This window comes from Armigeres subalbatus, chromosome 1, assembly GCF_024139115.2.
Source record: "Armigeres subalbatus isolate Guangzhou_Male chromosome 1, GZ_Asu_2, whole genome shotgun sequence".
NCBI lineage: Eukaryota > Metazoa > Arthropoda > Insecta > Diptera > Culicidae > Armigeres > Armigeres subalbatus.
Window position 1 is genome coordinate 248,062,277 of NC_085139.1, and position 24,563 is coordinate 248,086,839.

At 43.1% G+C, this 24,563-nt stretch overlaps 4 protein-coding genes across 5 annotated transcripts; 3 read left to right on the forward strand and 1 right to left on the reverse strand.

Annotated features, from left to right (window-relative positions):
• The first annotated feature begins 934 nt into the window (after positions 1–934).
• Positions 935–2,167, forward strand: LOC134212514 (fibrinogen C domain-containing protein 1-like). Its single transcript, XM_062690472.1, has 2 exons — positions 935–1,425; positions 1,480–2,167. The coding sequence occupies exons 1-2, from the start codon at positions 1,073–1,075 to the stop codon at positions 2,165–2,167; spliced, it is 1,041 nt and encodes a 346-aa protein (XP_062546456.1). The 5' UTR covers positions 935–1,072.
• A 13,744-nt stretch (positions 2,168–15,911) lies between these two features.
• LOC134206421 (small ribosomal subunit protein uS15) lies at positions 15,912–16,879 on the forward strand. Its single transcript, XM_062682139.1, has 2 exons — positions 15,912–16,214; positions 16,457–16,879. The coding sequence occupies exons 1-2, from the start codon at positions 16,005–16,007 to the stop codon at positions 16,700–16,702; spliced, it is 456 nt and encodes a 151-aa protein (XP_062538123.1). The 5' UTR covers positions 15,912–16,004; the 3' UTR covers positions 16,703–16,879.
• LOC134206420 (uncharacterized) lies at positions 16,734–19,546 on the reverse strand. Of its 2 annotated transcripts, XM_062682138.1 has the most exons (3): positions 18,894–19,546; positions 17,648–18,666; positions 16,734–17,580 (listed from the first exon to the last, which is right to left on the reverse strand). In XM_062682138.1, the coding sequence occupies exons 1-3, from the start codon at positions 19,229–19,231 to the stop codon at positions 17,273–17,275; spliced, it is 1,665 nt and encodes a 554-aa protein (XP_062538122.1). In that variant the 5' UTR covers positions 19,232–19,546; the 3' UTR covers positions 16,734–17,272. The 2 variants fall into 2 exon arrangements, with proteins under 2 accessions (XP_062538122.1, XP_062538121.1); XM_062682137.1 differs by having other exon boundaries at positions 16,734–18,666; positions 18,894–19,545.
• Positions 19,547–20,302: 756 nt separating this feature from the next.
• Positions 20,303–24,148, forward strand: LOC134212523 (uncharacterized). Its single transcript, XM_062690484.1, has 3 exons — positions 20,303–20,355; positions 20,423–21,003; positions 21,104–24,148. Exons 2-3 carry the CDS (start codon positions 20,618–20,620, stop codon positions 21,132–21,134), a joined length of 417 nt encoding a protein of 138 aa, XP_062546468.1. The 5' UTR covers positions 20,303–20,355; positions 20,423–20,617; the 3' UTR covers positions 21,135–24,148.
• Positions 24,149–24,563: the final 415 nt, after the last annotated feature.

Below are 24,563 nucleotides of genomic sequence, written 5' to 3' on the forward strand. Positions count from 1 at the left end.
TGTCCTATTGAAATTGCTGGGTAGCACCAGCCATTCTAATGACCGGGTGATTTTCTAATTTTCGAACTATCGCTTTTAAGTTTAATTATCCAAATGAGACATCGATGAAAAATGATTCGTCAAAAGTAATCTTGCTCTGCGAGCAGGGTTATTCGATAATTATTGAAATGTCACTTTTAAGTTTAATTTCAGTTTAATTCTCTAAATGAGACAGATCCTTAAAGTGGTCGAAAAATAACTCCACTCATAATAGCTTTAAATTCTACAGAATGCGTTCGGAACAAGGTAAAAATCATTTAGCAGATGGAGCAATAATATAAAATTATTTAAAACAGTTTGAAGTAATGGATGATCATCCAATCATCGAAAAAAAAACTCTTCGTGTGACCCACATTCTAATGTCTCGGAATGTTTCAAACTGAAAGATAATGCATCTCAAACACCTGCGAGCACAATTACATCTTAGCTCTGATTCCAACCACTCGATTACTGTGGTAGATTCTAGCAGCCGTGATTATCGAAATTAATTTGAATACGCTTCTCAGGAAAGCGTAACTACATCGGTGGATCGCCTATCCAAACAGCAAATTCCTCGAGTCATCTCAAACGCTCGAACGAGTTTGTATTATAAAAATCAATTATTATCGCCCCATTCGACCCATCCATTATCAGCCGCAAACCGACCCACAAACCCAGAAACCAGTCCCGAAAACTCTTCCCGTTCGCGCCATGCTCTCGGATGCACACATGCGTGCGTGCTTTTACAGCGCCAAGCCAATATGCCACCGATTTTGTTTGGAGCCAATTATTCCGGATTTTTAGCGCCGCCGTGCTCGCGATCGCACTAGAATCGGGGCATCACCAGCAGACCATCTCGCCGCCACCGAGTGTGCAAATAGAGAAATTGTGCCTCTGGCCGACAATCGAGCCGGAGATGCGGTACCCGTTATGACGGTTATCCCGACGCAGCCGAGGGATCTCCTCGATCCGAGCCAGTAATTTTTCACACGTCGAACAGTGCACATGACCATCAACCCGACAGCCGTCAACAAAGTGCGACTACCGAGCCCCGATGAAGCGTCTCCTGGCGGTCGTCCTGTACGGGGCGGTTCTGTGCGTCCAGGGGATGGCCCCCTCGAGGGGATCGCCCCGGCAGGGGATGATCGAAATCAACGCCAGCGAGTTCAACGAGTTTGACCTCGAGCACTTTACGCTGAAGATCGAACAGCTGGACCTGCGGATGATGCGCTTCGAGCTGAACATCCAGAAGAAGGTGGACACGGTGTCCAGTCTGTTGCAGAATTTGGTGCACGTCATCGATAATCTGGCGTGGCACGTCTCGGAAACGGAACGATCGGCCAACAACGCCGACCACCAGCTGAGGGTGATCGCCAAGAATTTGACCCTGCTGCACAAGGAGATGAGGTAAGTTAGGATCGAATCATGTGGGATTGTGTTATGAAACGTGATTTTTTGCAGAGATCTTGCCTTGGCTCAGCAGCGTCTGCCGACGCGGTCGTACTTCGACGACGCCATGATGATGATGAAGGCCACGGCCAACTGCGACGGGAACGGTGATCTGATGCAGCTGGACCAGATGCAGAGTCAGATGGGAATGCTCACGACGGAGAAACCGCCGGCCATTTTGGAGGCTTGCGATCAGCTGCCGGACGGTAGCCACAGTGGAGTTTGGGACATTCAACCGGACGGCGAATTCAGCAAACCGATTCGGGTGTTCTGCGACATGACGTACGAGGGCGGTGGTTGGACCGTTTTTCAGTACCGGTACGATGGGACGGTGAACTTCTACCGCGACTGGGAGGAGTATCGGTTCGGATTCGGTAAGATGGATGGCGGCGAGTTTTGGCTGGGACTGGAACGGATTCACCAGTTGACGTATTCGGCTCCGCACGAACTGATGATCCTGCTGGAGGATTTCGAAGGCAATAAGACGTATGCCAGCTTTGCGAACTTTGAGATTGCCAGCGAAACGGAACTGTACAAGGTTACGAAGATCAGCGGGTATAACGGAACGGCCGGGGACTCGATGAGCTATACGCTGGGGGCGTACTTCAGCACCTTCGACGAGGATAATGACACACATGACGACAATTGCTCTATCCGGTATCACGGAGCGTGGTGGTACCGGAACTGTCACTCCAGGTAACTGAGATAACTTAAGCTAGATTCATCGATAACTCGATTTTACCGCACTTTTCAGCAATTTGAACGGCAAATACCTTCGTGGCGAAAACGCTGAATTCGGGGTGGGGATGTCATGGGCCAAGTTCCACGGTGTTGGATACTCACTGCGGATGTCCCGAATGATGATACGACGCAAGAACGTGAAACGGAAGCCGGAGATCGAGGGAATGCTGGAGCTGAAGGAATCGTTGGCGAGGATGTGATCGAAGATGGGGCGAAGTTATGCTGACGGATGTACACTGCAAATGATCCGGATTAACGTTTGCTAAGTAGCTCTAATATGTGAATGATTTTTGTATAAAATGATAATTAGCTTGAATAAATTAATATATTCAATTTTTTTTCACCTTGTTAAATTGTAGTTCTATCAATTCTTTCGAGTGCATAATTTTAATATTTGAAGATGAGCAAAATTGTGAAACCTCCGCTGAGTGCGTGGCTTTATACTCCTATGACTCGCTTTGATTTGAATGTTAACTGAAACTAGTTTTTGAGCATTGTTTTTGTTATCAAAAGTAGATTTTTTATTCTCCATTTTGAAGTTCCTTGATGTTTGTACATAGTTAGTATTTTTTGGAATTTATCCCGAGCAAATCATAATTAAATGTTTCAAATTTCTTTGCAATTTTTGAATATTGTTTTAGCAAATTTTTTTAAGCAAGGTGATTTTTGGAACGATTATCCCAAAAGATCTTTTTTTTCAAATACCTCAAAGCGCACATGTTGAGGCAATGACTACCGGTCTAATGATTAGGTTGGTATAATGGGTCCGTGGCCCTCATAGCAATTTTTCGGGTTGGACATTCCCAGGGCACAAAAGAATCATCGTGTAATCCTCATTAATGTTCAAATTTCGTGGACCTACTATATCCCAAATTTGAATTAAGCTCTAAATACTGAACTATTGTACAACTAACATGTTTGCTTCTCAGTACCTCTCTCCATGTTGGGAGGTTAGGAGCTCTTTTAGTCAAACTCGTTACTTCTTTTTTTGCTTGGAGTTGCTTCAAAGCTATATTTAAGAACAACAAAAAAACTTACTACTAATGTTGATACATGGAATATATAAACTTACATTATAGTTCTCCTTCACTCCGATAATACAAAGGGAATTTAAAACTATACTTATTCAAACTTCTAGAACATCTAGTTTTCCAATCAAGCGCGCTTACTAAAATGGCGTCGTTTTTCTACCTTCCTCTTTGCTACAAACGCGAATCCAAGCGTGAGCCACACTGAGCGAATTTGATGATATTCAACATTGGGCGAATCTACTGATTATCTGAGTTTGCCTGGGGGTCTTCCAATGCAACATTCCCCGACCCGTAACACTGGTGATTAGTACCAGTTTTACCAATGACATCTAATACAGCTACCTTGGAGACTGCACGTTTGAGAATCCCAGAAGATGTTTGTACCTCCACCTGTCTCACACGTCCATCTGCAGCAGTGATAACATTTGCAATACGCCCACGAATCCAATCGTTCCGTTTCTTCTCGCCAACTATTACCACTAAATCGCCTTGTTGTACTGGTTTACCATCGCCAAACCATTTCGTTCGTCGTGTCAGGTCGGGCAAATATTCGCGACTCCAACGTCTCCAGAAGTAATCCACCAAGCTTTGCCCTAATTCATAATCGTATTTCAGTGCCAGACGATCCTCCGTAAATGGCCTCGGCGGTTGTTTTACACCATTTGAGCTTAGCAGTAGGAAGTGGTTTGGAGTAATGGCTTCCTGGTCATCCGTTTCCAACGGCACATACGTTAATGGTCGCGAATTAACAATTGACTCAGCTTCGGCTATCACCGTAGCCAAAGTTTCCTCAGTAGGTTTTCTAAAAGAAGGCATGCTCTCCAGCGCAGTTTTGACAGATCTGACCATTCGCTCCCATACTCCTCCCATATGTGGGGCTTCTGGAGGATTAAACATCCACTTGCTATTGGTATTAGTGAATGATTCAGCGAGTTCGTTTTGGTCCAACTGTAACAGCAATTCATTGTTTGCACCATGGAAATTAGTTCCATTATCCGAGTAAAATTCCAATGGAGTCCCGCGTCGAGAAATAAATCGTCTGATTGCCATTTTGCATGATGCTGTATTCAACGAATGCGTCACTTCTAAATGAATAGCTCGAATAGTCAAGCACGTAAACAGGCATATCCATCTTTTTTCATTACGGCGTCCTACTTTGATCAGAATTGGACCAAAATAATCAATTCCAACATAGCTAAATGGTCTTAAATTCGGAGTCAATCTCACTGCAGGCAGTCCACGACTCCCAATGGCAGCAACCACATTTGTTTTCGATTCATTTTTCCACTTCAGCTGGTGAAGCTTTGTGCGCATATCCCTTACGCTGATACTCCAACATTTGATTTCGAACGTTGTTGTAGAGATTCTCATCTTTGCTCAATTTTCTTTCCAGGCACTGCAATCTACGGAGAGCCATTTCGAAACTATTTGGAAACTCGAATTCGTCGTAGCGCCATAGTAGACCGGTTTCATAACGGTTGGATACCCGCACGGTTGTAGCTTCCAAAATACCTTTAGCACGCTTTTCCTCGTCTGATTCAGGGCGACCGATATCAGTGCCAACAGCGTCAACAGCAAAATATGTCTTGACCAGTTGGTGTAAATCCTCGTCGACTTGACAATTACATAACGATACTGAGTGACAATTTACGAAATGCCGATCCTTGGTGCCGCCTCCAAATATGGACCATCCAAGACGACACTTAACAGCAACAGGCTCTCCAATCTGGCCTTCTCTACTTCTCAAAGACACCAATAGATGAGCGTTATTAGAACCAATCAAGATTCGAGGAACTACATCCGTGTAATTCATGATTGGTAATCCTTCCAAATGACAAAACTGTTTTGTCAAATGATTTGTTTGAAGTGTTTGCTAAGGACGTGCGGACGTCGAACAGTGGGTATCTGTCTGTCATGCGACAACCTGATACCTCAAGGTTTACACGCCTGGACTTTGACTCCGACCTCGACATTTGAGCTGTCCAAACCAAGCATAGCGGATCAAGCTCACCTGTAGCACCAAGCTGGACAGCCAAATCCTCTTCGATTAACGTTGCTGATGATCCGTCGTCTAACATGGCATATGTGTCAATAGCAGTACTAGTGCCATGTAGTCTAATTGGCAAGATCCGGAATGACGGCCCAAGCATTGGCGGCATAGTTTCAGTTTGTGCACCATCCTCCAACGGTCTTGAATAATCAACTTCTGGAATAATTCACAATTTGCAACGCCATGTTCTCCATTCTTGCACCCGCTGCATGATAAAAAGGCTTGTGCTGCTCCATCATCACCTTGCGTTTGCCAGTTAGGTTTCACATCGTGCACATTCGTGTACGGCTTGTATTTCTGAACTGGATGATCTCGCATTACTTTAAGTTCAGGAAATACTTGATTCGTGACAGAATTTGCTTCAAGAACTAGTACCTCCATGAAGTCACCAAACGTCCGTCCGGAGATTAATGTTCGAATATTGTTTCCGGTACCTCGCCCAATCCATCTTATATCCAGCTGGTAGTTTGTCGATTAGTTCTTGCAGCAATATTGGATTACTCATGTGCGACGACATCTCTGCTGCTTCAAGGTGATCGCAAAAATTTTGTACGGCCATTCCGAATGTAATCAGCATATCCAATCGTTCGGGTTTAGGAGCAGGAACTTCTCGTACTCTCTTGAGCATCATGTTCACAACAAGTTCAGGTTTTCCAAATATCATTTGCAATGTTTTTATTACGGATGGTACAGCAGACGGGATTAACAGTCGACTGCGGACTGCCTCCAATGCAGGTCCCCGAAGGCTTCGTTGCAGTCGCATGAGATTTTCTACATCGGAATAACCACATGCCTCTGTTGTCATTTTGTAGCAGCTCAGGAAAATGGGCCAATCTTCCGGGTTACCATCAAATGAAGGCAGTTCCTTGGGCATCACTTGTCGAGCTGCGATTTTATCTCGAGTCAAGTCTACCGATCGTGCTTGAATAGCTTGCTCAGAGAATGGTCTTTTCTCAATAGGATGTAAGGTGCGAGTACTATCTACACCTTGCGAAGTCACATAATCGGGATCGCCGATCCGACCGGCTAGGCTCAGTTTCGACACACGATCGACATTCGTGTGGAAATCCTGTTGCACTAGTTTCTCGCCTGCTGGGCGATTTTTGTTAGCAGAAGCACTTCCGTTGCAATACGGATTAAACATATTCAATCTTGGTACACAACTGACATTTGATGGAATATTGTTATTAGTAATGGCTACTGTCCTATGAGGCTCAAAACTCCTATCGGCTAGGCTCAACTTCGACACACTATAGGCGTTCGTGTGGAAGTCCTGTTGCACTAGCTTACCTCCGGATGGAGGCAACGACAAATATTCTGTACGACCACTAACACTACTCGGAGACGGTTGATTATCTAACCCCTTGGAAGCCTGACATACTGATCTAATTGCTTCTTTATTTTTACTATCCCAATGCACCCCGTTACCTTCTTCATATATCTGATGATGGGCTGACTTCGAAGACTCACTGGATTCTTGTTGACACGCCACATGGTGTTCAGTGCCGATGGGATCCAAAGAACAGAACTCCTCCAACGTTGCATCCAGCTTAGCGGCCGACTGATGCTCCAGACCAGCTCCTTCTCCACTAAACTGACTTTGCTTGTTGATCCATTCTTCGACCTTATTTTTACCGCTCTGTATGCTGACACGGCTTCGGTTTCCGGCTTCATCCAATTCCTCCATCTGAGCTAGCTCCAGTTCATGTTTTTGGGACAGATAAGTTTCTTCTTCTTGAATGCTACGAAGTCGGTCTTCTTCTTCTTCTCTCAACAGCTTCAAACGAGATTCACGAAGGGAACGCTGCAGTTCCTCATGTTTCAACCGCATTGATTTAGCTTCTTCTAACTGCTGCAGTTTCAGAACTAGCACTTCTGACCTTGTCGATGATGAGGAGCTTTTCACACTGCTTCCCCGCTTGCTCCCAGGAGCAACTACTTTGAGCTTGCAGGTTTCACATACGAACTCCTCGGACTGTACTGTCGCCGCATTGACTGGTGCACATGAATAATGAAACCATTTTTCGCATTTGTCGCATGCCACCATGTCTTCTGAACTGTCCGGTTTGTCGCATCCGACGCAGTTGAATTCCTCTTGCACCGAGGTGTTCACTGTTTGCTTCCTACTTGCTGACATCTTCCCAATGTTTGATGTTATAATCTTTGAAGATTGTTGGGAGGTTAGGAGCTCTTTTAGTCAAACTCGTTACTTCTTTTTTTGCTTGGAGTTGCTTCAAAGCTATATTTAAGAACAACAAAAAAACTTACTACTAATGTTGATACATGGAATATATAAACTTACATTATAGTTCTCCTTCACTAAAACTATACTTATTATTCAAACTTCTAGAACATCTAGTTTTCCAATCAAGCGCGCTTACTAAAATGGCGTCGTTTTTTTACCTTCCTTTTTGCTACCAACGCGAATCCAAGCGTGAGCCACACTGAGCGAATTTGATGATATTTAACATTGGGCGAATCTACTGATTATCTGAGTTTGCTTGGGGGTCTTCCAATGCAACACTCCAATTATTTGAGGCATAAAAGAACCAAATTTTGCAAAACTAAACTGACGAAATTTTCCAACGATCATTTTGGTGTAATAAAAAGAATATCACATAACATTTTGAAGGAAAGTCTTTTTACTTCAACCAAGTTTTCCAAATTATAAACAAAAAGTACCTTTTGGGAGAGCAGCCAACAGCATGTTTTCTCGTGATGCACGGCAGGAAAGGAGCGATGAGAGCGATCAATTTTGTATCTAGGTTGACGCTAGAAAATAGCCCATGCTCATTTGCAAACACGAAGTTACCAAATATATAAATTGAAATAAAATACTTTAAAGGGACGAGACAAATAAGACAAATAAACCAAATAATAATTTTCTAATATTCCTCCAGCTATATGTCCAGGAATACTTCCGGATATTACTCCACAAATTCGTCCGGATATTCCTTTAAGGAATAATCCGGATATTCCACCAGGAATTTTTCCAGATGTTCCTCCAGTAATTCCTTCGAATATTTTTCCATATATTCCTTCAGAAACTCCTCCGGATTGACGGACAATCACGGTAGCACAGTGGAAAACCAGCGAAGGGATTCGGGAGTAAAAGTAATAAGAAAGCACTCGCAATTACTTTAACGTGAACTTTTATTTAGAGAAAATTACAGAGGTAATTAATAAGCACTTTGTTGCTCTATGGTTCGCTCTTCGAGAATGACGACGGCGTCGAGTCGGTGTCTGTCAGTTGCGCTACTCCGGGGATTGGCAACATACAGACAAAGGTCACATATGGGTGCGGCGACCAATGTTGCTAGTGACAAGGTGTGCATTGCACCTCTACACACGGATGAACCTCCTGAAATTCCTTCGAATATTCCTCCAGGATTTCGCCCAAATAATCATCCAAGAATTCTTTCGAATATTCCTCCAAAAGTTTCTCCGGATATTTCTCCAGGAGAGCCTCTGGATATTATTCCAGATACTTCTTCCAGGAATTCATTTTTTATGAAGATTTACTGACGGGACTCTGAATAGAGTAGAAACCTCGGCACCAGGCACCATTTGATGATACCGTAGCATAATTCCAGTTCCAGCAGTTTGCCAGCCGTACACGGAACATGTCGTCCAAGAAGACGCTGTTGCAACTGAATCAGAGGGAATTACGTTGATAAATAGTCAGAGAGGTCTCATGCATTAATTTAAATATAATAGTAATGTTTAAAGTAATTTTCTTGTCAGAGTCGAATTATTTATCCAGTTTTTATTCTATTTAGACGTCTATTTAATTGACCGTAGCAGATTATCCGACTCACCTGGAACATGTTGCCCAATGCTTCATCGTAGAAACTGAGCCAGAAGTTTTTTTTTATCAAATATAAGAAAGTGTAATAGGAATAGGCGTGGTAAAGTAAAGTTTCATCACGCCTATTCCCTACTATTAGTAAAAATTATCGAGAATGAAGCCGTCATAAGATTGTTCATATACCATCATTACAATGTGTGTTTTTTGTATGGCTCTTCGAAGTGAGACATAACAAAATAATACTGGCACCACGTTCCTAGTTTTAAGAAAAACTTCTACTCAGTGAATCCAGTAGTCAATTTCCTACGAATGTCTTGAATACATTGTTTATCAATAAATGCCTAGCTAGCTCAATATAAGCGTGGCTACGACTCATCGTCACAGGTAACGCATCAGAAAAGTATTGCCGAAAAGAAAAGAACTCACATCATTATCTTACTTACTTACTTATGGATCCTGTACACCTCCGGTCGTGCAAAGGGCCGACTTGAAAGATCTCCATCCTGAGCGTTGCCCGGCTATCGCTTTAACCTGTTGCCAGGTTAGATTTCGGTCGACTTCTTTTATTTCTTTATTGAGACTTCGCCGCCATGAGCCTCTGGGTCTGCCTCTGCTGCGATGTCCTGCTAGGTTCCAGTCTAGTGCTTGTTTACAGATTTCGTTTCCGCCCCTACGTAGAGTGTGGCCGACCCAGCCCCACTTCCGATCCCGAATTTCTATTGCTATCGGCCTCTGGTGAAAACGACGATGGAGCTCGTTTTTTGAGATCCAGTTGTGGGGCCACTAGGCCCGAATTATATACCGTAGGCATCTGTTGATGAACACCTGCAGTCGTTGAGTGTTCTCTACTGATACACACCATGTTTCGCTAGCGTATACCAGCACAGATTTCACGTTAGAGTTGAAAATTCGTATTTTGGTGCGTTCACTTATCTGCCTGTTTTTCCAGATATTTCTTAAACTCGCAAAGGCAGCTTTCTTGATCCGTGCGCCTATGTCGATCTTGGTACCGCCGTCTGACGCCATTTGGCTACCAAGATATTGGAAACATTCTCCACTTATTGCCCGGCTACTGTGAAACTGGAAGGGGTCACCGTGTTTACATCCAACGATTTGATTTTGTTGACGTTAATGACTACACCTGCCAAAGAGGAGCGCTCGGCAAGGTTGTTGAGCTTACTCTGCATATCAGAGCGCCGTTGCGCGAGGAGTGCAACGTCATCTGCCAATTCGAAGTCGTTTAGGTGCTCCATGGTTATAGGCTGCCATAACAGCCCGCGGTTTGGTTCACGGTCAATCGCATCTACCAGAATCTCGTCGATTACGATTACAGCGTATATTCAACAGGGTTTCTACAATATTCGACTTCAACCTGCCTCGTCAGACGCTGCGTTGAAGATTCAAAGAATTTTTCACATTGCAATAGATAGCTGTTTTAGTGTTTGTGTCCATTTTTAAAAAGTTTTAGACGATATGTATGATTATATTTTTTTACCATCATCAGGACATAAGTAGTCTGTTGATGTAGACTTTAAATAAATAAATAAAGGCAGGTTGGATAAAGACTAAGCTGTCGTACGTGTAGGGAACGAAATTAAAACACCATAGGGAACATACCACTGACTGACGTTAAACATGAGACGCAGAAGTACGCGACGCTCAAGCAAGGGACAAGCTTCCTTCCAAACGACAGAAAATTGAATGTGAACCTGCTCACCGATGCTGCTATAAAACAAAAAACTACACCCATCTTGATGAACTTCAGCTCATCGACAAATTCGTGATGTTTGTTGAAAGGATTGTCGTTTCTTCAGAGGTACAGCAAAAAGAATCTTAGACAGCTGCACAAAGGACAGAATAAGTGGTCCAATGTGTACTTCCGTGTAGAGCCTGCGCTAATGCGGAGTCACCAAGCAAGACTTCTTTTGGAATCCTGACAGGGGTTTATTAAACCCTGAAGCCAAATCCACATCCACACAATCCACAAACATGACAGTATTAGATAACGGAATACAATTCAGTAAAAGGTTCTCAGCAAAGGAATTAATTTGATTCAGACTACGGGCAAGCGGATGTTTGTGATTTCCTTGATTTTTTTTTAATATCTGACGATTTATAAAAGCAACATCTTCTATGATGTGCCTAATCAGACCCTCCCTAGTCTATTTGGCATCATTCAAAATCAAAACTGAATCAAACTTCGTCCATTATATTCAACATTTTTCCATAGGCAAAGTTATAAAAAATGTCCTCCTAAGGCAACCGTGCACATACTAGTGCTGTCCAATGAGCAGCTCGAAGTAGCTCGAAGTTGTTCCCGTCCTGCTCGTTCTTTTTTGTCAACAAATGGGCATGAGTAGGACAGGGAGAAACTTCGAGCTACTTCAAGCTCTCATTGGACAGCACTACTGTGGAAGCCTAAAAATTAAAACAACTGTTGAAGAAAACAATTTGACAGTAAAAATATAGCGTTTCGGTGCCCCGGTACATTTAATCCTCAAATAATTAAAAGTTATTCCAATTGTTCAAATGACCGCAAATATGTATTAAATTCCTCGTTAATTCCTTATCAGCAATAGAGCGAAACCGCTTCGTTATATGTACATACAGTCTAAAAAAACTTACCTTTCCATCATACACCAGCGGCGGTAGCGACGAGCACGCCCGTTCCAGTTCGTCCTTGACCTGCAGCTCGGCGGCAGCGACAATCCTTTTTATTGCTCCTCCCTCGCTGCAGTCTTCAATTCCTACCAGTGCTCTTTCGCCCACAACCGTGGCCGCCCCCATATCATGGCTCTCAAGACCACTCGAGAACAGTTGCCCTTCCTCCGCCCTGACGGTCACACCCGACGAGGAAGACCCGGAGCCCGTTTCGTCTGCATTATTCCCAGACATGGTGCCGTTGCCCTCTGCTTTTTCTTCCCGATTCTTCCGACTTTGCTTCCTCTAATCCCAATTAGTGGTGGTGCTTCTTCTACGTTTGCTACTACTCCTAAGACGGCGATAATACTCGACTCGTTTGGACAAAATACGCTCATACTTGCGTCACTGGTTCCAGCTCCAGGGACGACGGACGGTCGCAAAACGTCATCCGCCTGATCCCCTAATCTGTGTCCATCGTTGGCTTCATTTTCTCCACACCAATGTGCGGTGGATGGTCTCAGACACTACGTGCATAATTTCACTTATTGCCACTTCCCAACAACAACCACTTGTGCTATTTTTTCATCGCGATTTTCCTTCACCCTTGATTAATCGCGATGCACTTTCTATAGCGAACTGGAGCTCTTCAAAACGCCTCGTAAATGATTCACAACTTTTCATAGACCAGAATTCGGAATCTGACAGCAGCAGACGTCGCGAAGGGAATCGAACACCAAGGCCTACTTGTCTTCCTCCCAGGGGAAATTGAACATCCAAGACGGAAATTTTCACCAGGCACAAACGACGACGGACCTCAAACCCGACGACGACGACTCACTATTTTCCAGCCAACCACACAAAAAAAAACACAATCTGCTGAACCCGATAATAGAAATTCGCGACGGAGGAAGACGATGAATTTTTCTGACTTTTCTTCACTCGATTTAGATATTCGAACGGCGACGGGAAACCATTATGATTGTATTTATTATAATAATTTTATTTTGCATCAGCAGAAGAGCCTCGACAGGCCAGACACGCAAGACGGACGAACGAAGCGACGGCGATAAACGAAAACGATCATCGTCGTCGCGAAGAACCTTTTTTTGATCGAAAAGGCGATCAAACAGCGGTGACATTGACGTTTTATTTTGACAGTTAAATCGATTAAAAATGCAGGGCTGGGTTGAACAACGCTGTAGATTTGTCGGAGTTTACACGGTTAAAACAAAAGGGGAATAATAAATAAATTTAGAAGAGTGACGTTTGGCGGTCTCAGGTTATGGAGCATTCCAAGTTTATCATAAATAAGTAGTAAATATAGGCCTTTTCATGTGACACTGCCGAGACTGAAATTGTTTACAACCGCTGAACGACCGTGCAAGTCCGAAGCTGTCACTTTCATAGAAGAACTGTCAATAGGCCTTTTCGTGTGACACTGCCGGGACTGCACTTGTTTACAACCGCTGAGCAAACCGTTCAAATCCGACGCTGTCACTTCCACAGAAGAACTATCAATGAATCACATACAGTGATTGGTTTCCTACCCTCCGCTGTCAGCAGCAGACGCGAACGTATATGCAAAAATAGCCAGCATTATAGATAGGGGGTGGCTCAATAATGATGTCACAGGTTTAAGGGGGGGAGGGGGTCTGAGACTTTGTGACAGTACATATACTAGGTATACAAAAAAGCGTGACAGAGGGGGGGAGGGGGTCTAGAAATCCCAAAAAGTGGTGGACGTCATACTTGAATCGCCCTAGTGAAATATATAAATTAGGCTTTCAGCGATCGTGTACGTACACACACGTTTCACTCACACTTTTACTCGGTTTGTTTGCAACCACGAGTAGCTGTCACGGCAAAATCAAATGGGATTGTTTGCAACCACGAACCTGCGTTCGTGTTGGTGAGAAATGTCGGCGAGACCCTAATGAGCGAAGATAAATCTTGTGTCTCCAAACGAACTGTCAAACGTGTCTCCAAACGAGCATGCCGTCACGATTTCAATGAAAACGTTAAGGGCTGTGACGTCATATGCGCGTGTCCACGGGCAAAAAAATCGACTCAGCCATGCTTTCGCTCATCTATAGATTCTATTGTCTATCCGGAATAAAGTTAGACCGCTTTTTATACCGAACTCGGATTTATCTCCAGGTACAGGCAACTTTCCCAACTTCGGAAGTAGTGCGCTGGTTTCGCCTAAAGATGCGCTAAACAACGCATCAATTAGTTTGACAAATAAAACTTCGGAAGAAAGTTCGGTTTGGAAGTCCCGACTTCCGAATTCTAACTTGGTGCTACGCCGACAATATCTAGCCAGCATGAGATCCGGATAAAAGCCACCAAAAGAAATATAATCCATAAATAAAGTTTTGATTTGATTTGAGTGCATTGAGATTCTCACGTCCGAATGTGTGAGTGGCGATAAAAGGAAAACAAACACTCCTTGATGGTGCTACTCAGCAAAGTTTGGGTAAAAATGAGTATATTTCCATATATTTTTTGACTCCTTCGCAACCATCGTGTTGACTCGATCAATTTTGAGGTTATGAGCAGAAGGAAAACAAACATGCACTACAAAAATTCCACACATTTTTATTGGCAAAAATCCATTAATTTAATTCATGATTCTAATTAGTGCACACATAACCACTCTCCACGCAAAGTACAAATATAATCTATAATCAAATAAAATGTATGTGTGGTCTCTAATATGCAGTTATTGAATTTATGTGTGGGTACAAATTGCATATATTTGGGTCGCCAAATTGCAAAAATTTATGTGTGCGACAAATATATTCAATATAAAGAATTTTTTCGGTGTGTATTTACACATGCCGATTTGTACATCAGTGCACGCAGAATAATTTGTTTAGTTTAAAACAACCATTTTGTTGGTTGAAATTCAAACTAAAATTATGGTTGTTTTTAACAAAATATTTGTTGCTTCAAGATAACGTTTTACTTTAAATCAAACAGTTATTTCAGTTCACAACAACCCAAAGAAAATGATTGTTTGAAACTAGTGTTTTGTTTGTCTCAAACTAATATCTATGGTTGTTTCAACAATATTTTATGTTGTCTAAAACATAAATAAGATGGTTGTTAGTGAAAATTTTACGTTGAGTTTATTGCTTCACCTCCATTTTTGTTTTTGTTTTCTTGGTCCTGACGAGACCTAATATCCAAAAGGTGAGCATCCAAATTGGTTCATTTCTCGTCAATATGCAACAATGCAACAAAGTGCCGTTCTTGTTTATTTCAGGAGCCATGAGTACCTATCAGTGCTACAAAATAACACCCCGTATGACTGTCGTAAAAAACATATCTCCTGAGTCCCGATCAAAGTGGTTTTTGTTAAAGTTTGTTCCGAAAGGTAGGACCAATAAATGTCTGATATTTAAACAATATTTTTACAATGTTGCCCCTTTCGATTTCAGATCAAACAAATTTTTTTCAAAGAAACTTTCCGCTTGATGACCCGGTAAAATTGCTAACCGGAATGGCACCGTTTTAGCTTCAGAAACAGACCCCACAAGAAATTAAATGTGTTGATTGATGTTGTATACAATTTTATGTATAATTTTATTTAATTATTTATTAAATGTTCCTTTTATATTATAAAAATAACCATTCATGCTTTCTTATTATTGAAATTCTATTGAAAATACGAAGCAAACAAGAAAACAGTAGGTATTTGCAACTAAAATTTTGTTTGTTTCAAATAGAATTTTGTTTATTACAAACAGTTTTTCCTAGTTGGAAACAACCATATCCCATGTTTGTTGCTTCAGCTGTCATTTCAAACAACCAAGTTCATGGTTGTTTCAAACAAAATTTTGTTGAAGTTAACTGCACAACCCTAAATCATTCAGCTTTAAATCTTAGGTTGTTTCAACCAACGTTGATGGTTGATTCAAACTAAAATTTTGCTTGTGCATATTTCAACCAAAAATTTGTTTGAAATTAACTAAAATTTGGTTGAAGTTACCATATTTTTTTCTCCGTGTGTGCGAGCGTTAAACGTCACTCATCTCTATAAAGTGAGTGGTTTCGCAGTTCCGTGTACACTCCGACAAACACGCACCCCTACGAGCACTCCGACAACCAAAAAGGAGCCATTTTCCCCCAGTTCTGTCAAACTGACAGCTGACAGCCTGTGTCAAACTTCACTCTTTTCCCGTGTAACCTCGTTGAGCTAGCACGCGTTTTCTCGGTGTTCCGTCGTTTGTTTCCGTGAAACAGAACCAAACCAGCGAAAATGGGTCGTATGCACGCTCCCGGTAAGGGTATTTCCCAGTCGGCGCTTCCGTACCGCCGTTCCGTGCCGTCGTGGCTGAAGCTGAACGCCGATGACGTCGCCGAGCAGATCAAGAAACTCGGCAAGAAGGGCATGACGCCCTCGCAGATTGGCATCATCCTGCGCGATTCGCACGGTGTTGCCCAGGTCCGCTTCGTCAATGGCAACAAGGTAGGTGTCTGGTGCTGGCTGGAATCCATTGCGGGTCGGAATCTTTGTGGGAAAAGTGTTCGGAAAGTTGATTGTAAACAGCGACTTCCGGACTGCGAAGAAAGGTTAGGACACACAAAATTAGTTCGGGCCGTTCCTTATAGAGGCGCTTCCGTCGATTTGTTGATGTTGATCTGGAAGTTCAAAAAGTTGTTTACATCGATTTAATCGTTCTCTAATGAATCTGTTTTATGCATTTTTAGGTCCTGCGTATCATGAAGGCCGTCGGCCTGAAGCCCGACATTCCGGAGGATCTGTACTTCCTGATCAAGAAGGCCGTCTCGATCCGCAAGCATTTGGAGCGCAACCGCAAGGACATCGACAGCAAGTTCCGTCTGATTCTGATTGAGTCCCGCATCCACCGATTGGCCCGGTACTACAAGATTAAGGCTGTCCTGCCGCCCAACTGGAAGTACGAATCCAGCACCGCCTCGGCCCTGGTCGCCTAAGCCCTACGATCCTGTAATTCTTATTGTTTAAAATAATTTCCGTTGGAAGTGCAAACAAAGTGATCCCGCGCATACACAGAGGGAAGAACGCATACATTAAGAACATGGAAGTGTCATGTTGAAGGGAGGAAATTTATCTGGTAGAATCCAATAAACGGTTTACACAGAAACGGTGAACCAGCTGAAGTTATTCATTGAGTGAGAACGTTCCTGGATTTGAATTGCTTCCCAATTGTTCAATGTTCTTTTGTTAACACTTCTCCGGCAGCATGCATGTTCCAAGTAAGTTATTTATATTTCTCTTGAAAGTAATGGAAAACCCGTCAGTACATGAAAAAGGCCGGTCAGGTTTTAATTCCCCAGTTAGAGGAAGGAGCACTGTTGTATAAAGAGGACTCGGGCAGTATTCATGGAACGTTTCCCCGGTTGTATGAAGTGAAGACAATACAATGGTTGTTGTTTCGCAAATTCCTTCACAACGCTCTTTTTTATGTTGCATTAGTTTAATCTGAATTCAAATCGTCACAAATGTAGAATAATCTTAGAAAAAAACATTTTCACATGTTGCACTTATTCTAAAAAAATATCAATAATCTGCCGTCGCATAACAATAGTCCGTAACCATTGACAGGAACCTGAAAGAATCAACCAGTTCATCCCGGTACCGCTCAACCACTTTGGCAAAGTCCTTCTGTGGATGGTTTGAACCATGTTTCTGAACGAATTGTTGCATTGCGTTGATTCTTTCGACTCTCGGTAAATCTTCGTTGCTTGCAATCCGCTGCATCGCCAACAAGCAATCCCGATCGATGGAACATGGCTGTTTGTATTTTTCCCACCAGAGCTGCTGCCCCGCGGATTCGTTACAAACAATACAACTACAAGTCAACTTCAGTGTAAGAAGGCGACAGTTGAAATCCACTCGGCGTTGGTAGCACAACTTACCATCATAGGAGATTACGATCTGCTCGCCACGGCGGATGGGACGTAACACAATCATCTGCATATATCTTCCAGATCCCAAGACGATCGCATTGGGATCGCACGATTGTCCAAAATCCGAGGCAACCGGATACAGAAAGCCTTCATGCGATCGAGACACAAATAACCTTTGCGTGATGTGCATAAAGTCCAGGAAACATTGCAACATAAAGTTCTCCTGCGCCTTATTAGCGACAAGCGATCGGACCAACGGTACGTTTAGATACATTTTAAAAAACAATACGGCGAAAAAATTCTGAATCGTTGATCCCAGCCGTTCGTACGATGGATGTTCAACTCTGGTCCTCAAAAACATTCGAAATTCTTCCTTCGGATCGTATTTGGAATAATCCAGCGTGGAGAAAAGGGTCCCGCTTCCGCGATTCTCTCGACAAAAGGTCATCATCTTTCCGAAGTCGCATTCGAACAGCGACAAACCATGGAAGAATAGCCTGGGGCCTATCCACTTTTCGTAAAACCGGCTCATGTTCGTCGATGATCCACACTCAAAGCGGTGCTGTCTTTGGCCTGCCTTCATGCACAGTTCGTTGCAGAACATCACCGATGTACAACTGGAACACGGGATCAGATTTAACAGGTTGGCGGAAAAACAGAAGTTACATCGCGTAAATCGTTTATCCCAGCCAACACTTCCAATCAGCGGGCTCTCCTGCAGAATACATTCGCCAGCGGCAAAATCTTTCTCTGCTACCATAGCGCGATCTCCGGTTGGGAGCTCCTGATTGACAATTCCCTTTGCCAAGTGCGTGAGAGAAGGCTTCGGGACAACATCGAATATTCCAATCAATCTAACATATTCGGAACGGTTCCATGAAAAGTCAGTTTTATCATGCTTTAGCCGACAGTTGAATTCTCTGTCGTAAAGATTTGGTTTCAGATGCTGTGGATAGTGATGTTTTAGCGCCAATTCAATGTTGGCGATGGCTAATCCGTACATTTTCATTTCGTAGTATACCGCCGACCTGCAATAAATATAATATTCAACGCATTTGATAAGGTATTTAGCTAATCGAAATAAGTCTAGTCGGTTTTCATACAAAATGGTCACGTGTGGTATGCAAAATCTTTTTAATTTCCAGTCATGTATGATGACTGTAATTTATGGATAAATTAGCTAAAGATATAAGTAATAATTTAAAGATATAAGTAATAATTTAAAACATCTAACACCCCATGTTTATAGTCCCACCGATTAGCATATCCGATGCCCAAGTTCGCCGAATTATTCGGTGCCATGCAGATGCTTTCGTTGTATTTCTCCAAACTTTTGAGAAATTGCTTCCTTTCGTACAGGCGGTTGCCTTCTTGACGCAGGCCTGCCGCCCGGATAGTGCACTTCTGCGCCTCCGGGGTGAAGAAACTTTCGGCATTGCTTTCCAGGTGTTTCAGGATTATTTGAACGTCTCCGGTTAGCAACAGAGGATTCGCTTCCAGTTGTTTCGAGATGTAATCCACTTCCATGAACACTTCCCGCGGCAGGGATTGGTTCTTCAAGAGGCGGAAAAATTGTTGCAGCGATTCTTCCATGCTGGGGCTCTGAACTTTGCAGCAACTGGGGGATGTAATCGGCAGGAGAGGATGTCGTTTCACTATATGTTAATATATTATGTATGTTAAAATTTAGTCTAAACTCTCTAAAAATTTGTTTAAGCAAAATATTTAAAAAAAAACGAAAACGGAAACGACTAGGGATGCCAGATACTGAAAAAATTATTAATCGATTATCCACAGAAATGGAGCGTGCAGAAATTACGTTGCAGATTTTAGGGAAGGTGTGAAGAGATGCTATCGTAAATTTTTTTTAAATGTTTGTCTATTTTTTTTATTGTCGCTGGGGTTTTTAGAAGGATTTAGATGATGACATATATTGAATCTATTATTCAGACTGAGCCTAAATTCAAAACTTCGTGAATTTTGATGCACGGGAACTATTTTAAATCGAAAAACCTAATAATTTCGCGTATTGAACACCCCTAACTTAATTTTATATACTGTACACTGCTAAAAAAGTTTACACACAAAAGACTTTGAAGTATGCTCCACTATGCTCTTTGATTCAATCAGGGGACTGAAGAAAAGATATTTTATTGTCAGATTTTCTGGATATGATACACTGCGCGGCGCAGGGGGATAGACACTTGAATCATTTGATTCGTTTTCATTTTCGAGTTTTTCAGAATCTTTTCGAATCATTTGAAATCTTTTGATTTTTTTTTGAAATCTTTTGTTATATCTCGCTTGATCGCAGTAAAATCCCGCCCATGCTTTCGTTTCAGTGTATACGCAATAGACTAACGCAAAATGAACTCCCCCAAGAAATTATGACGTTTGAGCGGGTCGCATAATGAACGCAAAATGAACTTTTGTTCGAGAAGACGACCCGCTCAAATGTCAAAATCCATCGAGTGAGTGAATTTCATGAACTCCTGCACAGGTCTATGGTCCAATGCACCGAGTTCATCATTGACGTTTGAGACGGGCGCTGTTTACTTAGAATGAATACTTTTTCATTCATCGAGTTCATGCAAGTGTTCATTTTTAGTAAACAGCGCCCGTCTCAAACGTCATTGTGTTCATTCGGTGCATTGGACCATACATCTGTCAAAATTTTCGTGTCGATCATCATCGCAAAAAATGTTGTGAAGTGCAAGGTAAGTTTTTTTTTTATTTTTAAATATGATAGATTCATTTTCATTTATTTAGCTTACATCTAAACAGATAACACTGGATCAACCATTTGACGCCACAATACACGGTCCGCGGCCACATTTCTCCATCCTCGATTGCGCCACACGCTCGCTCATTCTGCACCTGGTCCGCCCACCTCGCTCGCTGCGTTCCACGCCTTCGTGTGCCTGCCGGATCGGAAGCGAACACCATCTTCGCAGGGTTGCTGTCCGGCATTCTTGCAACATGCCCTGTCCAACGTACTTTTCCGGCTTTGGTTACCTTCTGGATACTGGGTTCGCCGTAGAACTGGACGAGCCGACACACACCGTCCTCTTGCACACCGCCAAAAGTTGTCCTAAGCACTCCGAGTGCTTGCAATTCCTCTTCGAGCATGGTCCAAGTTTCGTGCCCGTAGAGGACTACCGGTCTTATCAGCGTTCGGTACATGAGTATTTCGGTGGATTCGACGCACCAGTACCGAGGACCTACCGAGAAAAACCATCCTGGAAGCAGGAGCAGCATGACGTGAGTCGCAAAGTTCAAGCCCCATTCGTGAACACTCAGCTGATTCCGAATGTTCGGAAGAATGTCTCCAGCGTCCCGGCATCGATGCCGCAAGTTTTGATTAGGTAAGCTTACCAATCGGAAGAAATTTCAATTAAATCTTTCAAACATATTTTCCTATAAAATAAAAAAAAATATTTTAATTTTAACCGTTTTGAATTTCAGTGGATGGCCGAATCCCATTTGCGTCAATTAAAACTTGTAACCGATCCACTTTGTCCATTTCCTGCACTACGTAGTGGCAAATTCGCTGCGCCACCTGCTTCAATGGTAGGTGCGACATTGCGAAACTGTTCAATTTGGCCGCCAAGGAGAACGGAAGAGCCCTGAATGACCGAACCTGTCCGAAATGTGTCACCGCTATTAAAGCTACCCTCGCAGTTCAGACAACGGACAATTTCACCGTGAATAAATCTGAACCCGATGACTAATCGAGCGGTACCGAACCCGCTTGAGCAATTTGTCCGTCCCACGACAGGGATTGCAAACTTTTCTGTACAAATTGTAGCGTGACCATTTGCGGGCTCTGTATCGACGAAGGCCAGCCGCACGAACTGCACCAAATCGATAATTTTTCCATCGTCTATCGGGAGAAGATGTCCGAGCTGGAATCAGGCGAAAAAGTCTGTTGAAGCGCTGGGCGAGCAAACCTGCGATCTGTCAATGAAATTTGGAACTGCTAGAGAAAGAAGGAGCCGTTGTCCTCAGAAAAATCGACGTTGTTTCCGAGTCGTCTAAGCTGAAGGTGACTCGCCAGACGAGTATTCGGAAAAAAAGGCTCCAAACACAGCTGCGATTTTCTGCCGAGAAGTTGAGAGCTATATCGCGCACGCTGGAAAGGATCAACACGCTACCTTCGAATGACTTCTTGAAGGATCTGTCGGAATTGGAACTCCACGCATCCGGATAACACTCCGTTGAAGGTGGTGGACGACATTGAGTGTGATTTGGTTCCGTCATACCAATTCGGAAGATACACAGCGACTGCTTTCTTCCAAGAAGGGGACACTAATCACACATTTTCATCCCGTGATATTGTTTGTACCATAAGGGCCAACGCCCACGTAGCGGTTTTACAAGCTACGTTATCGCCGCGTCTACGCAAGGTACCCAGCATCAAATGTAGTCATGCACACCGCACACGTATACGTGTGCATTACTCTATTTGATGCTGGGTACCTTGTGTGGACGCGGTGTTAACGCAGCTTAAAAAAACCGCTACGTGGACATCGGCCCTAAATCTGCTTAGATCCGATAATGTTCAAGTAATGCTCAGTCCAAACGACCCGGAATAGTTGAAATTCCCCCACAAGCTGATAGTGATAATACCGATTGTATGACAAATTGTGTAATGCCATTCCGCAGTATTCCATTTCGCGGAGTCCCACCATGCGGGAGGAACCCATGTCCCGGAGTGTGACATTGCGCGAAATGATGCATTTCGCGGAACAACATTACTCGGAATGACCCATTTTGCAGAAAAATTGAATAAGCTATTATTTTGTGCATTTTGAAAAAGCAGAACCAGTTTTTGTTATGATCGGGAGAACGAGTTCATGTATAGAAGGCCAATATAAATATGTTTCAATATACCGGGCAAATGCGCGGTCATTCCGCGGTATGTCATTCCACGAATGGTTAATTTCTGCGCAATGTATTGTCGCGCCGCCACTAAACCGGACCGCGCGATTGAGCACTCGCGCTGTGACGCGAGTCGCGACAATTCGAATTATGTTATTAGTAGTGCGCATCATGCGCACTAATCTAAATAAAATGCGACGTCTGATAACTGCAGATATTTTAATTTTATTGAAAACATGTTTCCGATTTTCTACCATACACGGAATACGTTCCGTGAATTGATTTTCCGGGAAATGTCACATTCCGCGGAATTGCATTCCGCATTGTCATACAACCATAATACCACATATGGACTCAGTTAAAGGACATTCGAGTTAAAGCAGAATAATACTGCATTTGATGTTGCACCACTATCTAAACTCATTGAACTTATATTCAACGATGATTTGGTGATCAGAATAGGAATTCGTCCTTTGAATGTTGTGATCGAAAATCAACTACTGAACTAAATATTAGCAATTGCAGATAAAGAAAACGAGCGTCGATTCGAGTTTGCTCAATAACGAATTGAAGTAATAATGAACAATCCTGGCTACAATCATTTGGATATGCATCACACAATGCATCGAAAACAGCTGAAAAAGTACTGGGATATTTCTTTCTCATAAACGGTGAGGGACGAAGCTGGTGTTTTCACTTGAGTCCAGAGGACGAAATCTGAGGCTATGTCCAGTTGCACAGGGGGTCTGCCACCTACTGCACCTTCATTCATCAGAACTCTTGAAGGAATTCCTGCGGGCATTCTAGAGAGATTCTTTCGGGAATTTTTAAAAGATTCCTACGGGAATCCTTGAGGGATTTCTTCGAGAATTCTAGAATGATTACTTCGGGAAACCTGGAGGTATTTCTTCAGGAAATCTTGAGGGATTCTTTCTGGAATTCTGGAGGGTTTCCTTCGGGAACGCTGGAGGGATCCCTACTGGAATCCTAAAGGAATTCCTTCTGGAAACCTGGATGGATTCTTCTGGGAATCCTGAAGGATTTTTTTTCAAGAATCCTGAAGGCATTTTTTTCGAAATCCTGGGGGTTTCTTTCGGAATTTCGAACTAATTCCTTCGAAAATTTTGGAATAACTTTATCTAGAATTTTGGAGGAATTCCTTCAGAAATTCTTATGGCATACCTTCGGGAATTCGGGATGGATTTCTTCAGAAATCCTGGCGGGATTTCTTCGTAGATCTTAAAGATATTCCTCCGGGAATCCTTGGAATATTCCTTCGGGAATCATAAGGGAATTTCTTTAGGAAACTGTAGGGATTCCTTTGGGAATCTGGGGGTCATTCATTCAGAAACCGTGGAGGAAAGCCTAGGGGAATTTCTTCGGAAATCCTGGAGAATTCTTCAGAAATCCATGGGTGATTCCTTCGGGGATTCTGGGGGATTCCTTCGCGACACCCACAGGAATCCTCCATCGATGTCCACAAGAATTTATTAATGATTGCCACAAGAATCCACCAGCGTCGCCCAGTGGGATCCACCAACGAATCCAACAAGAATCCAGAGATTTTCACAGGAATCCCCCACCGGAATCTGCAACCGATGCTCACATGAATTCGCCAGTGATGTCCACAAGAATTTACTTACTTACTTATGGATCCTGTACACCTCCGGTGGTGCAAAGGGCCGACTTGAAAGATCTCCATCCTGAGCGATGCCCGGCTATCGCTTTAACCGGTTGCCAGGTTAGATTTCGGTCGACTTCTTTTATTTCTTTATTGAGGCTTCGCCGCCATGAGCCTCTGCTGCGATGTCCCGCTGGGTTCCAGTCTAATGCTTGCTTACAGATTTCGTTTCCGCCCCTACGTAGAGTGTGGCCGACCCAGCCCCACTTCCGATCCCGAATTTCAGTTGCTATCGGCCTCTGGTGACAACGACGATGGAGCTCGTTGTTTGAGATCCAGTTGTGAGGCCACCAGGCCCGAATTATATACCGCAGGCATCTGTTAATGAACACCTGCAGCCGTTGAGTGTTCTCCACTGATACA

Excerpts from the sequence above, each read along its gene's own strand:
- LOC134212514 (XM_062690472.1), top strand. The coding sequence starts at position 1,073 with ATGAAGCGTCTCCTGGCGGTCGTCCTGTACGGGGCGGTTCTGTGCGTC. Across the intron at positions 1,426-1,479 it reads CTGCTGCACAAGGAGATGAG|AGATCTTGCCTTGGCTCAGC; the intron begins GTAAGTTAGGAT and ends GATTTTTTGCAG.
- LOC134206420 (XM_062682137.1), bottom strand. The coding sequence starts at position 19,231 with ATGGAAGAATCGCTGCAACAATTTTTCCGCCTCTTGAAGAACCAATCC. Across the intron at positions 18,667-18,893 it reads GGCATCGGATATGCTAATCG|GTCGGCGGTATACTACGAAA; the intron begins GTGGGACTATAA and ends TATTTATTGCAG.
- LOC134212523 (XM_062690484.1), top strand. The coding sequence starts at position 20,618 with ATGCCCTGTCCAACGTACTTTTCCGGCTTTGGTTACCTTCTGGATACT. Across the intron at positions 21,004-21,103 it reads ATGCCGCAAGTTTTGATTAG|TGGATGGCCGAATCCCATTT; the intron begins GTAAGCTTACCA and ends TTTGAATTTCAG.
- LOC134206421 (XM_062682139.1), top strand. The coding sequence starts at position 16,005 with ATGGGTCGTATGCACGCTCCCGGTAAGGGTATTTCCCAGTCGGCGCTT. Across the intron at positions 16,215-16,456 it reads GCTTCGTCAATGGCAACAAG|GTCCTGCGTATCATGAAGGC; the intron begins GTAGGTGTCTGG and ends ATGCATTTTTAG.